At 42.4% G+C, this 14,548-nt stretch overlaps 1 protein-coding gene across 2 annotated transcripts in view; it reads left to right on the plus strand.

Annotated features, from left to right (window-relative positions):
- sumf1 (sulfatase modifying factor 1) overlaps positions 1-14,548 on the plus strand; it is a 284,705-nt gene that overhangs the window by 225,806 nt on the left and 44,351 nt on the right. The window contains exon 9 of one of the 2 annotated variants that reach the window (XM_073072471.1): positions 6,451-6,886. The exons of the other annotated variant lie outside the window; for it this stretch is intronic. Coding sequence (XP_072928572.1) covers positions 6,451-6,465 — 15 coding nt within the window. The 3' untranslated portion in view covers positions 6,466-6,886. Of the gene's footprint in view, positions 1-6,450; positions 6,887-14,548 lie in introns of those variants that run through there. 2 annotated transcript variants of the gene reach the window in all.

The raw sequence follows: 14,548 nt of genomic DNA on the forward strand, positions 1-14,548 counted from the left end.
TATTTCTTCCCCCGGGTCCCCTCTTCCTTCCCTTTTCTCCTCTGGTCCACTCTCCTCTCCTATCAGATTCTTCCTTCTCCAGCCATTTACCTTTCCCACCCACCTCGCTTCATCACCTTCTAGTTATCATCCTTCCCCTCCCCTACCCTTTTATTCTGTCATCTTCCCCCTTCCTTTTCAATCCCAAAGAATGGTCTCGACCCAAAATGTCGACTATATTTATTTCCGTAGATGCTGCCTGACATGCTGAGTTCCTCTAGCATTTTGTGTGTGTTGCTTTGGGTTTCCAGCATCTACAGAATTTCTCATGTTTAAGAGTATTGATAATGGCTGGAATCACCCATCAGAAGAAAACAATGGCAAACCACTTCTGTAGAAAAATTAGCCGAGAGCAATCATGGTCATGGAAAGACCATGCATGCCTACGTCATACGACATGACGCATAATGAATGAACAAACTGCTTTATTGCCTTACTTAATTTTTATTATTTTTAGAATATGTATGAACCCAACTGAGTGGTTTTCAAGTATCTCTGATCAAAGAGCCTTAGACTTAGACAGATCTGTCAAAGGGCATCAATGCCAGTTCTACCCTACCAGATGTTAGTTGGGTGTGAATGTCAGTTCTCTGGGTGATGGTACTGGAAACATTAAATGGGTGTGGGCAGTAACCACGGGCATCATTGCAGAATGTGGATTAGGTCCAGGATGATGTAGCCCACAGATGAGAGGTGTGCATCAAAGATGGATGGTTGAGCCGTGTTGAGAGCGAAGGTTGCCATATTACTTTATGCTAGGTATTACTTCTGCAGCATGACTATTACATTAGATCCAATTTTTATGTGGGTGGAGCAACATGCTATTGGAGAAAGTAAGGAGGCATGGGATCCAAGGGGACATTGCTTTGTGGATCCAGAACTGGTTTGCCCACAGAAGGCAAAGAGTGGTTGTAGACAGGTCATATTCTGCATGGAGGTTACCAGTGGTGTGCCTCAGGGATCTGCTCTGGGACCCTTCCTCTTCGTGATTTTCATAAATGACCCGGATGAGGATGTGGAGGGATGCGTTAGTAAGTTTGTTGATGACACAAAGGTTGGAGGTGTTGTGGATAGTGTGGAGGGCTGTCAGAGGTTACAGAGGGACATTGATAGGATGCAAAACTGGGCTAAGAAGTGGCAGATGGAGTACAACCCAGATTAGTGTGAAGTGGTTCACTTTGGTAGGTCAAATATGATGGTAGAATATAGTATTAATGGTAAGACTCTTGGCAGTGTGGAGGATCAGAGGGATCTTGGGGTCTGCATCCAGAGGATGCTCAAAGCAGCTGCGCAGGTTGACTCTGTGGTTAAGAAGGCGTACGGTGTATTGGCCTTCATCAATCGTGGAATCGAATTCAGGAGCTGAGAGGTAATGTTGCAGCTATATAGGACCCTGGTCAGACCCCACTTGGAGTACTGTGCTCAGTTCTAGTCGCCTCACTACAGGAAAGATGTGGAAGCCATTGAGAGGGTGCAGAGGAGATTTACAAGGATGTTGCCTGGATTGGGGAGCATGCCTTATGAGAATAGGTTGAGTGAACTCGGCCTTTTCTCTTAGGAGCGATGGAGGATGAGAGGTGTATAAGATGTTGAGAGGCATTGATCGTGTGGATAGTCAGAGGCTTCTTCCCAGGGCTGAAATGGTTGCCACAAGAGGACACAGATTTAAGGTGCTGGGGAGCAGGTACAGAGGAGATGTCAGGGATAAGTTTTTTACGCACAGAGTGGTGACTGCGTGGAATGGGCTGCCAGCAATGGTGGTGGAGGCGAATACAATAGGGTCTTTTAAGATACTTTTAGATAAGTACATGGTTAAGCCTAGTCATTTCTAAGGTAGGGACATGCTTGGCACAACTTTGTGGGCTGAAGGGCCTGTATTGTGCTGTAGGTTTTCTATGTTTCTATTTGCAGAACTTTATTTATTTAAATTAACACAAAAAATGCCACAGGAACTCATCAGATCAGGCAGCATCTATGGATGGAGGAACTGCAGAGGGCTCTGGCTCATCCAGAGGTGTGTTGACACGTTCGTGGTCATGTGACTGAAGTGACAAGGTAGGAGAATCCTCCAAATCTTACTGGGCTTGTTTAAGGCAATCGACTGAAAGGCATTCAGGTTTACTCCTCTTATTTCACTGTTTTAAAACACGGAATGTATGTTGGTGTGCATCGTGGCAAATGGAAACAAACGAGACAGAATTAGGTTAACAGGAACTCAGGAGTGCTGTACGCCATGATGTGAGGTAGGAATAGGTGAAAAGGAATTGAATTTACTGAGGAGGGTGGAATGCTGTTGAGAGGCTGGCCAGGTGGCCGTGGTAACAGGAATGAAATCACCTGGCACTTGTAATGGCTGCCCATATGCCAACTCAGCCGTGGACAACTGCAGCTCCTCTTTTTGGAGCTGTTCTGAGCTAGAGCAGGACCCACAAGAGGTCTGATATGAATTGGGGAATGTGGTCAGATGGAAACATGAGATGGGATACCAAACTGAGCAATCTGGTTGCTGATGAATGCCCGAGCCAGGTAAACAGCTGTCATCGATGCAAGAGGGGTGACCTCTGGGCACAGTCCACTATGGTAAGGAGATGCATGAAACTGCAGGAGTGGGAAGAGGACCAACAAGGTCCACATTGACACGGTCAAACTGTCGCTGAGGGACCTCAAAAGGTGCCAATGGTGTCTGAACATGATGGTTAATTTTTGCCCGCTGCCACTCCACACAGGATACAATCCAATCACATATATCCTTTCTAAGGCCATGCCGCATAAACTTCAGTGCACCAGTTTCTGTGAGGTCTTCTGGCCTGGATGCAAGAGACCATGCATGGAGTCAAAAACAGTCCGTCTCCAGTTTGCGGGCACATGATGGTTAATTTTTGCCCGCTGCCACTCCACACAGGATACAATCCAATCACATATATCCTTTCTAAGGCCATGCCGCATAAACTTCAGTGCACCAGTTTCTGTGAGGTCTTCTGGCCTGGATGCAAGAGACCATGCATGGAGTCAAAAACAGTCCGTCTCCAGTTTGCGGGCACGATGGGGCAAGGGTGACCGGTTGAGACATCGCACAGGAGAGAAACTCCAGCCTCCCCAAACTTAGTGTCAGCCAACCGCAGGCCCGTGACTGCTGCTCAGTAAACCTGGACCTCAGGGTCAGTAGCTTGGTTGGCTGCCATGGTCTACTCTAATGTGTAAGGCCTGAACGGCTGGCCGTGAGAAGCAATCAGCCACGGCATTATTTTTCCCTTTGATATGTTGTACATCAGTTGTGAACTCTGATACGTTGGCCAGTTGGCATTGCTGCTATCCAGACCAAGGGTCTGATATTTTGGCCATTGGTACAAGGAAGTTTATGGTTAATGAAAGCTGTGAAATGGCAACCCTCTAGAAGAAAATGAAAATGGTGGACAGACAGACAGGGACCGAGAAGCTCACAGTCAAACATGTTGTACTTTCTCTCAGCTGCCGGCTGAAGAAGGCGAGCGGCTGCCACGCGCCTCTGACCAACTGCTCGCGCACAGCACCCACGGCACAGCCTGAAGCACCAGAAGTAATGGCTATAGGTGCATTGGGGAGCAGTTGCACCAATAGGGTTGCACATTTCATGTCATCAAATGCCCTGGTCATGTCTGCTGCCCAGTCAAGCTCATGATTACTGGCATTGCCTTTAAGTGCACTGTACAGGGGAGCCATAGTTCAGCAGCTCATGGAATGAAGTGCTGATAGAAATTTGCCATGCCTAAAATCTCCTGTAGTTGTTTAGTAATATAGGCCTGTGGGAAATCCATAACAGCAGCTACTTTTGACGGGAGGGGTTTTGGACCTGTGGAGATGTGATGGCCGAGAATGTCAATAGTTGCAACACAAACAGGCACTCAGCAGGGTTAATAATCAACCTGTGTCAGCTTAAGTGCTCGAAAAGTGTACGGAGATGAGATACATGTTCGGGTTTGGATGCATTGGCAACAAGTATGCCATCTGGGAAAACAGAAAGAAAATCTAAGTCTTTTAATAAAGAGTCCATCAGCCATTGGAAAATCTGTCCAGCGTTTTTCAGCCCAAATGGCATGTGCAGAAGCTCACAGAGGCCAAAAGGGGTTATCACAGCCATTTTGGGAATGTCCTCCAAGCACACAGGCATCTGATGATAACCCCGAAATAGACTGACTTTGGAAAAAAATAACTTCCTACTAAGTATACCGAAAGGCCTTGGATGTGTGGAATAGGGTAATGATTGGGGGGTGGTGGCCTTGTTAAGGTTTTGGTAATCCTCACATGGGCAGCAACTGCCATTCAGACTTAGGAACCATATGGAGGGGTGAAGCCCAGGGGTTATTCAGCCGGTGTACCATGCCAGTCTTTTCACATTGGCAAACTAAGACTTCACGGTTGCCAGCTTATCTGGGTCCAGCTTGCGTGTGCGGGCCTGGCAGGGTAGTTGTGGAAATATGGTGTTCAACTCCATGTTTTGTGATTATAGTGGAGGATGTGGGCTTGGTGAGGTTTGGGAATTTGCCCAGCAGTCAAGTAAACTCACATGCGGTGGTGCATGCGCTTGACAGAGTTGTGGGGAACTTACTGGAGGAGCAGAGTAATGACCTAAAGTCCTTGACATCCACAAGCCAACATTTCTCAAGATCAAATACAGTTATAGAGATAAGAATACGTAAGCCCATGTAGGAAGGAATTGAATAAGAAAAGGAGATATTGAATTTCAGTTACTCCTAGACTGGTGATAGAAAGCAATGGGAAGATAGATTGATGTCAGGATAGAGGCGTTAAGAGGGGGAGCAGGCTGAGCCAACACCCATCTGATTTGTACGGAACACAAGAAGCTTCTTTGCTATAATTGCATTTCTGCAGGGATTGGGATTTGATCTTCATGTAACTTCCACACAGCATAATTTAAGATTTTTGCATTCTGCCAACAAAGTTCACTAAATTACTTTCAGGGATAGCAAGTTTTCCAAACGAGGAGTAGATTGGGATTTAATCTCTAGTGTTTTGAAGAATGAGAGAAAAATTCATCAAATTTATAAAATTCTTTAAAGCCTTAACAGGCCAGATACAATAGAAACTTTCTCCAGAAAGATGAGTCTAAGACTAAAGAACGTGTTTTGAGATTGAAGATTATGAAATGAGGAGAACTTTCTTTACTCAGACTAGTGAACTTTTGGAAATCTCTTCTGTGGGGAGCTGTGCTGGTTCACCTCAATTAATGCAGAACAAAGATCACTAGATCTTTAGGCATTGAGGGAATCAAAGGACAGGGGGATAATGTTGGAGAATTGCATTGAGGTAGAAAGTCAGGCATGACCTTAATGTTGGTGGAGCTGGCTCACAATTCTGACAGCCTATTCCAGCTCCTATTTCCTGTGTTCCAACCAGAAGAGCTCAATGTTCTCGAGTCTTCCAAGTGAAAGTTAAAGAGTAGAGGACTGACAACAATCTGTTTGTTTTTGCCAGGTACAGAAATGTGATCATGCAAAAAAAAATCAGTGCTAGGGCTGATATTTATAAGTTATTTCACTTACAGTGTATTAACAACTGACCAACTACATTTTACATCACCATAATTATGTAAAATTATTAATTTTAATGCATTAAATTATTAATGCATTAATTGTTTCAAACACAAGATTTTTTAAGAGCAGAATGTTAAATGCTAATTGCAGTCAATTATAAATCATATTAATGAATTTTGGTAATTTTGGAAAAGTTCAGTTATGCTTCTGTGATCTATATGTAGAAATAAACAATTATAATTTGATACAGAACAAGTAGGGAGCCAGAATGACAAAATAGATAAAGGAGTACAAGGCCAACTGGAACAACTAAGCTACAGGCCCACACAAAACATTCAGGAAGGTATAAAACCTCAGAATAGATAGATGTGTAAGATAAACAGGATTATGGGTGGAATTTGGCTAGCTCAGATGCCGTTAAGTAGCTCCGTTAGACCTGAATCATTCATACAATATCTAATTTAGGAAATTTGACTGCTAAATTGTTAATTCCCACATTATTTAATGTCACACAACTCACAATTCTCCCAACCAATTCCTTGTTTTAATCTACTACTCATAAAACAATAAAACTTACAGCTGTATTGGTGGACTGACAACAATTCAAATGACTCTAATAGCAATAGTGCCATATTTACACATTTAGAACAATTTTTTCAAAGTTGAATTCAATGGATAGAAATTTTCCTATTTTTATTTTCTGGTAAATTTATTCCTATGAGGTCTTTTTTTGATAAGGTTCAAATATTGCAGATTATCTTGCTTTTAGGCAATGAACTAGAATGTACCAGTGCAATAAAAAGAAAGACTGTTATGTACATTTGTCTGGTGCTGTAGACATTTTATCCACCACAGTAATATGTTTCTGTTGATTTTCCAGCCATGGGTTTGTTAATCAACGGGCATGTTAGTTCCTGTGGAGGTGAAGAGGTGACTGCATGACCACATGAAAAGCGTAGCTACTTTGTGAAGCAAGATGCACCATCTTCTTTAGGCTTCTGCAGAGCCACATTAGGAGCACTAGCAAAGACTTCATGCTGAGAATCTACAGTAACTCACTGTTCTACTGTACTGACCTTTGAACTCCCAAAACCAACTGCCCGTTGACTTCATGCAAGTGAAGCAGAAGGGAATTTTACATGTATGTGATAGCCAGTGCTCAGAAAGAATAAACACAAGAAATTCTGCAGATGCTGGAAATCCAGAGCAACACACACGAATGTTGACCGTTTAGTCATTTCAATTGATGCTGCCCGACTTGCTGAGTTCTTCCAGTATTTGTGCGTGTTACTCAGAAGCAATATTAGCTTTAAATTTATGGCAGTACAATGCTCCTCTGACCAATCTGAAGTATATTTGCATTCCTTTATTCCCCATTTAGTCAACCTTGCCAGCATCTTTTGGAAATTCTTAATGTTGTTTAGTGTAAGCAGTAGAGAATGAGCTGTTGAATTGCAGAACAGTTGACTTTCCAAATAAAAATAAAAATAACTTTTTTAAAGTACTTTGTCTCCATCTGTGGTTAAAAAGTATTCAGTACCAATGAACTGTTAGAATAAAATTCTTGCTTCCAACAGTTATTATTTAGACTTTTTGGGTTAAGGAATATTTCTGGTGATTCAATAAGGCTCTTAAGATCCAGCACAGAACATCCTCATTTATATTTTACAGGCAGCTCAGTTTTATAACCTATGCCTTGCTGCTCCAGAGATCTGAGTTCAAACCAAACCTCTAGTGCATGTACAATTTGCATGTTCTCCGTGACTAAATGAGCTTCCTCCAGATTCTCTGGTTTCTGCCTGCATCCCTGAAACTTATTGTTCAATAGGCTAATTGACTAATTCAAAAGTACCCATTTTACTCACCCATATTCCAATAAAGTCTCCCCAGATTCTGCAAAGTCCAAGTGGAATTGATGGGAATATGGGAGAATAAATGAGATGAAGGTAGGATTGCTGGAAAAAGGTGCATGATTGTCAGTGTGAACTTGATTGGCTAAAGAACTGATTTTGATCTGCTATGACTCTATCAATTGAGTGTAATGATTATTGGGAATAATCTCAGCAACAGATTCTATCAGCATCATTCTCATGTTCCTTTTAGGATCAGATAGGGAAGTGAGCTAAGAAGAACCAAATGGATTTCCATACATATAAGTGTGAGGAAATGGCACTTTGGATGGTCAAACCAATGTACTATAGGTGTTATCCTATGAATGGCAGAGCACCAGGGAGTGTAATGGAACAGGTGTACCTAGTAGAGTGCATAGTTTATTGAAAGTGGCATTATAGTAATGTTGACAGGATAGTGAGAAAAGAATTGAACACACCAGCATTCATCAGCCACAGCACTGAGTAGAGGAATAGGGACATTATGTTGGAATGTAATGAGTCATTGATGAAGCCACTCTTGTAGTACTGTGTACAGTTTTCATTACCATGTTACAGTAAAGAATGGTTAAAACTGGGAAAAGTCCAGAAAAATTTCCAAGATTGGTGCCAGGACTAGAAAGCCTGAGTTTATAGCAGAGGTTGGTGAGTCTAGGCTTCTGTTCCTTACAATCGAGGGGTGATCTTATAGAAATGTTTAAAATAATCAGAAGCTAGATAAAATGGATGGCAACAATCGTTTCACTGGAGCACGGGAGTCCAATGCTAAGGAGCATATATTTAGGGTGAGAGAGGAAAGATTTAATAGGTACCTGAGGAGCAACATTTACACACAGAGGATAGTGAGCATATGAAAGGAGCTCCCAGAGGAAGTGTTTGAGGCAGGTAAAATAGTTATCAATTAAGAAGCACTTGGCTAGAAACAAAGGAGGGTCCTGTGGGAATATGGGTGAAGCACAGGAAATTGGTGTTAGCTGAAAGAGCAACATTATCAGTATGGACTGGTTGGGCAAAGGAACCTTCAGTAACTGGATGCTCCAGACATCTTTGAATCACAGTATGCAATATTACTCTGTGATTCAGAGACGCCTGGAGTCCCCAGTTAGTGAAGATGAATCTCCTGAATCTCTCCAAGCGTCCTAGGAGGAAAATTATAGAGGCAATAAAAATGGATGTTTTAATTTATTTTCTTTGAAATCTTTCATTTATTATAATAATATGGGAGGTGATGAGAAAACTATTTAACTGAACAGAAATGAAAGCTGGCAATTCTTTCACCGGAATGGAAAATGGTTGCTGGCCGAGGTAAGCTATTCCAGGATGTGCAGTCGGTATCGAGAGCTGCCCACAAAGTTTTGACTGGCTTTAAACTTCAGATTCCCTTTAATCTGGTTTCTGATCTGAGTGGCACCCTCTGTAAATGGTTAACAGTGTCTGCGCACAGGTCATCAAACATTCAGACCCTTCAGTCAGTCAGATAAATAATCCTTTCTGAGCTACAGACAGACTACCCATGAAGTGAAAAGCCAGAAATATAAATGTAAGTTTAAATCATGAACAGAAATCAAAATGAAAATTAGGAATATGAGAACAAATGAAAGAGGCAGAAAAATAAAGTAATAATAAACACTCCAGTGCATTTTTTCTTTGAGAACAGAACACATTATTAAAATTGTTTATCTACCACAACATAGGAGACTATTCAGCCTACAAGGTCTACTAGCTCCCAGCAGAGTATACCATTCTCCCTCTTTTCTTATTTCCATGTGACCCTGCAACTTGTTCTCTCCTTCCCCCTCCATCAGTTCCCCTTTGATTCTTTTGCTTCTTACCAATGTACGTCCTGGGTGTCCAGGGAGTGGTGGCAGCTCTGATGATGAGGCTTGTCATGTCCATTCTAGGGCAACTTACTCACTTTTCGGCCCCACCAGACACTCGGCTCTCACTTGTGGCTCCAAGTAGCGGTTTGCACAGGACAGCAACCACCCTACAGTAAACCGCTTCGACGGGTGTGCTGGATTACACAAGGGTGGCCGGTGGGCCACATAACCTGGTGAGACAGGGACATGTCTGTAGTCCATGAAGGTGGTTCTGCTACACCTTATAGAGAACAAAGGGCATGACAAGGCACAGGCAAAGTCATGGCCATCCACTGCAACCAAGGAAGACCCCAGTTTAGGCAACTACTTGCACCACTGGCCCTGGACTTCCGAGTTTGAGAGAGTGGAATTGCCCTGCTGAATGCATTTTCCATTAAAAAAAAACTCTTCTGCACAGGTTTATAGTGTAGTTCACAAAATGAACTATTGCACACATCCAGTTGTCATCATTGGATATAAACCATCTATTAATCAATCATTTGAGGATTGACTTATCATGGACAATTAACCTACCAACATGTCCTCAGGTAGTAGGAGATCAGAGTTCCTGGCTGAAACCAATGCAGTCATGTGGAAAACCACAGCATCCGAAGTCAAGGTTGAACTGGGGTCCCTGGAGCTATGGGATAGAAGCATTGACTCTTGCTCCACCTAAACTTTTAGGGCCAGAGACATGGTTAGGTTCTGATTCAGATTTATTTATCACATGTCCATTGAAGCACACAGTGAAAAGGTGTCACCACATCTTCCAGCACCAACATAGCATGCCCACAATACTTGGCAGAACAAGACAGATCACAACATGCAGCAAAGCCAGCCCCATTCCTCTCTCCCAATACACGTACACAGACCTCTAACCCCAAGGCAGGCCACCTCCAGCCTCCAGCCTCCAGGGGACTTGCAGATTCAGAGACAGCAGGCTCAGAGAGATACACAGACTTGTGGCTCCTAATGTAATCCTTGCTAATTCATGGTATAACAAAGCATTTTGTTCTACATAAGGTTTAAGAGATGGTCGAAAGCCATGCGTGCAGAAGGCACAAGAGCTGCTCGTTTGGTGTGCCTAGAGTTCAGGGTCCCATCATTAACTAGTCTGGGGTCAATACCTCAAATCCAGTCCTGAAGTCCGATCGGAAGTCTGGAAGTCAAAGCCCCACGGCCAGAACATAGAGACTGCATGCAGAGGCTTGTCCTGGAGTTGGAGGACTGTCCGTGAATGTGGGTGGGTGAGAGGGAGGAAAGGGACTTGTTTTGCTGCTTGATGTGTTCTGTGTTGTTCTGCCACGCATTGTGGGCATGCTATGTTGGTGCTGGAATGTGTGCCAACACTTGCAGGCTGCCCCCAACCCATCCTTGGGTGTGTTGGTTGCTAACACAGATGATGCAGTTTACTGATTGTTTCCACATACAGTACCTGTGATTAATAAATCTGCATCTAAGAGACACTTGCTCCACTTGGCTTCAGTGCTTTCCAGGTATCCAGTGCACCCCACCAAATGTCTGCTCTTCACCATGGTGTTAATGGATGGTGATCAGGCAGGCTTTGCCATGAATAACAGCCATTATCTTCACAAACCCTCTTCATAACTGGAACCCTGACCAATCTTCCCCTTCTTCAACCTTGGGCTGCAAGTACAGAGTCTGATGATTACACTAGCACAAAAAGTTATCAAGCCTAGAATGACCCTGGCACTTAAATTCTTAATTTATGAGGGCAGGTCCTGATAATACAGCTTGTATCTCTTGAGCTTAAATGTTCAATGGGAGTTTTAAACAAAATTTAAGAGGAAAAGGAGAAGAGCTACTATTTTATCAGATGGGGGAACAATATTACAATAAATGTCAGGCCATTCTGGAGTTAGTTTAGGAAGCACGTTTTCACCCAAATGATGGTGGAAATTTGGAATCCTCTCTTTAAAAACCCAGAGTTTACTGGGGGTGAAATGAAAATCTATGTTGAATAGATTTAAGTATATGAGAAAGCCAAGGGTGCATAAATGAAGAGAAGACCCATAATATAAATGGTGGAGCAGCATCAAGAGCCAAAGTGACTGCCCTTGTTTCTATGTCCCAAACTGTAAGGTCAGTACTAATGACACACTCAGTCACCAAGTCAATGGAGTACACTGTTTCAGATTGGTACTTTCAATATTCTGTCATTGTTCCTTCTGGCTTCTTCCCTCTTCATTTCCAGTACTGATGAAAGGCCTCAGCCTGAAATATCATCTATTAATTCTTCTCCATAGATGCTACCTGACCTGCTGAGTTTCTACAGAGAGAAGGCTGCATCGCCATGTTTGACCAATATCCTAACAGTCCTGCATGAGTAGGGTTCTCTGTACTATTGCTGAGCCCCATCATATCACAGACCTTCCCTTGTTCTTTCCACCTCCTGCTTCTCTACAATCATGACAACTTTCGGATTTTTCCTAGATCTGATGAAGGATAAGCATCTAAAACACTGGCCTTTTCTCTCACTAGAGGAACTCCAAACTGGTTTAAGTGGTTTCTGTTTTCAGGGCAGTCTGGTACATGTGATTCTCATGGTGCGTGTGAATATCCCTCCCCAACCATACCATGGATGCAGTGCAGTTTTCTTAGGTAGACCAGTGCATCAGGTTCTGTCACAGTGACTTTAAAACAAAACTGTGCTGTTACAGTAAAACTCTATAATCCCGAACCCATGTTCATAAATCCTGATGAATTATCATCTGGGTCACTAGGGTGCCAATTCCTGGAGTTCCTTTAACACACTGGGACCTAGTATCTTGCACTTCTTCGAATCTCGTCTGTATTTGTTTCCCTTGCTCTCCATGAACTCACCAGGGGTCCTGTTTCCCATGGTTCTTTTTCACTGGATTTAACTCTACCCTAATCATGGGACAATTTCCAATGAACAATTCATCTACTAACCAGTACATCTTTGGACTGTGGGAAGAAACTGCAGGAGCAGGAGAAAACCCACGTGGTCACGGGGAGGAAGTATAAACTCCTTCCTGATGATGTCGGAACTGAACTTCGAACTCCGATGTCCTGAGCCGTAATAGTGTCACGCTAACTGCAACACTTCTAGAACCACCCTCCCCCCCCCCCATCCTAGAGGTGGGGGTACACCCTCAGTGCTGTTAGGCAGGGAAGTTGCAGGATTTTGACCCAATGACAGTGAAGGAACAGTGGGTTATTTCCAAGACAGGATGGTGTGGGTCTTGGAGGGCAATGTCCAGGGGGTGCTTTCTGATATCCTTGATTTCCAGCTGGTAGAAGTAGTGGGTTTGGAAGGTGGAGTCTGAGGAGAGTCGCTTCACTGCGTCCAGTATGTGCTACAAGCTGCAGCTGTGTCAGCGGTGAAGTGTGTGAAGAGTTGTGGATTGGGTCCTATCAAGTAGGCTGCTGTTTCCTGTACAATGGTGACTTTCTTGTGTGTTGTTCAAGTTCAAATTCAAGTTTGTTGTCATCCGCAAAGTCACTACAGTGTGTGTGGCATGTGGCCAAGTGGTTAAGGCATAGGACTAGCGATCTGAAGGTGTTGTGTCCTTGAGCAAGGCACTTAACCACACATTGCTCCAGTTGAAAATGGGTGCCGGCAAAATGCTGGGGGTTAACCTCGTGATAGACTGGCATCCTATCCAGGGGTGGGGGGGGGGGGGGGGGAGTCTCGTACTCTCAGTCACTTCACGCCACAGAAACCGGCATAAGCACCGATAAGCCTGATAAGCCTATAATGCTTGGGACTGACTTTAACACTACAGTGCACCCACAGAACATATATCATAAACCATAAACCAAAATATTATCATAATAAGTTAAACTGTATGTGGTCAGCAGTGAATGTAGCAACTGTATGTGGTCAGCAGTGAATAGCTCGTTGTCCTAGTGATGAGACCTTGGTATTCACAGTTGAGTGAAGAAGCTTTTATCCAGTTTGGCAATCCTAGGTTCTGGGTGGTAGTGAGTCAAAGAGATTGTGGGATGGGTGTTAGGGATCCTGAACAATGCTTTGGGCCCTTTATCTGTAACACTTCTCAGACTTCAATAGTTTTGTGCCGTCAAAATCAATCCTATGGCCATTTTGAATGCAGTGTTCTGCTACTGCCGATTTCTCCAGGTAACCAAAACAGATACACCTCTTGTGCTCCTTGATGCAAGTTTCCACTGTGCATCCTGTCTGGCTGATATAAACTGCTCCAAATTCACAGGGGATCTGGGTTGGAAACGTCATTGCAGCTTCATTTAATTCAAAATCGAGAGGAGTTGCAATTTTGGTTAATAAATTTTTACCAATTAAAATACAAAATGTAATAATTGATTCTGGGGGAGATATGTGATTATACATTGTCAAATTTTTTCAGAATTATGGACTTTTATGAACATTTATGCACCAAATGAAAATGATGCAAAATTCATACAAGAAGTTTTTTTGAACTTGGCTGACGCACATGATAAAATATTAATAGGTGGAGATTTTAATTTTTGTTTAGATCCAGTTTTGGATAGATCAACTAAAGGTGCTATAAAATCAAAAATAACAAAACTAACTTTATCATTAATGAAAGATTTAAACTTGATTGATATATGGAGAAGAATTAATCCAAGAGAAAGAGATTATTCATTTTACTCAAACAGACATAAAACTTACTCAAGGATTGATTTTTTTTATTATCAAAAAATATTCAAGATAGAGTGAAAAGTGTGGAATATAAAGCAAGAATATTGTCAGATCATTCCCCCTTGATAATGACAATGATAATGATGGATAAGGAGGAATCGATTTACAGATGGAGATTTAATTCAACCCTATTAAAACGTCAAGATTTTTGTGATTTTATGAAAAAACAAATTCAATTTTTTCTCCCATACTTACAAAAGATAGGATTAAATACACAGGTCCTTTGAAGATAAAATTATAGTAATTGGGGAAAGTAAAAATAAATATCAAAATTATTTTGAACTCCATGGAGCATGTGGGGATCCTCTGATATCCAGGCAATCTTTCTCTTCTTTCTTTTTTTTCTTTCTTTAGATAAGGGTTAAGGGGGGGAGGGGGGAGGGTCAATATTATTTTTCTTACTATTTTATTATTACATTTATTCCTTGTAATTTCTAAAATTTAATAAATAAATAAATATTTTTTTTTTAAAATTCACAGGAGATCCTGTAAATGCCAGTCAACCTGAGTTCCGGGTCATCTTTGAGCCACGTAAATTTTGAT

Source organism: Hemitrygon akajei, chromosome 19 (genome assembly GCF_048418815.1).
Source record: "Hemitrygon akajei chromosome 19, sHemAka1.3, whole genome shotgun sequence".
NCBI classification, from domain to species: domain Eukaryota; kingdom Metazoa; phylum Chordata; class Chondrichthyes; order Myliobatiformes; family Dasyatidae; genus Hemitrygon; species Hemitrygon akajei.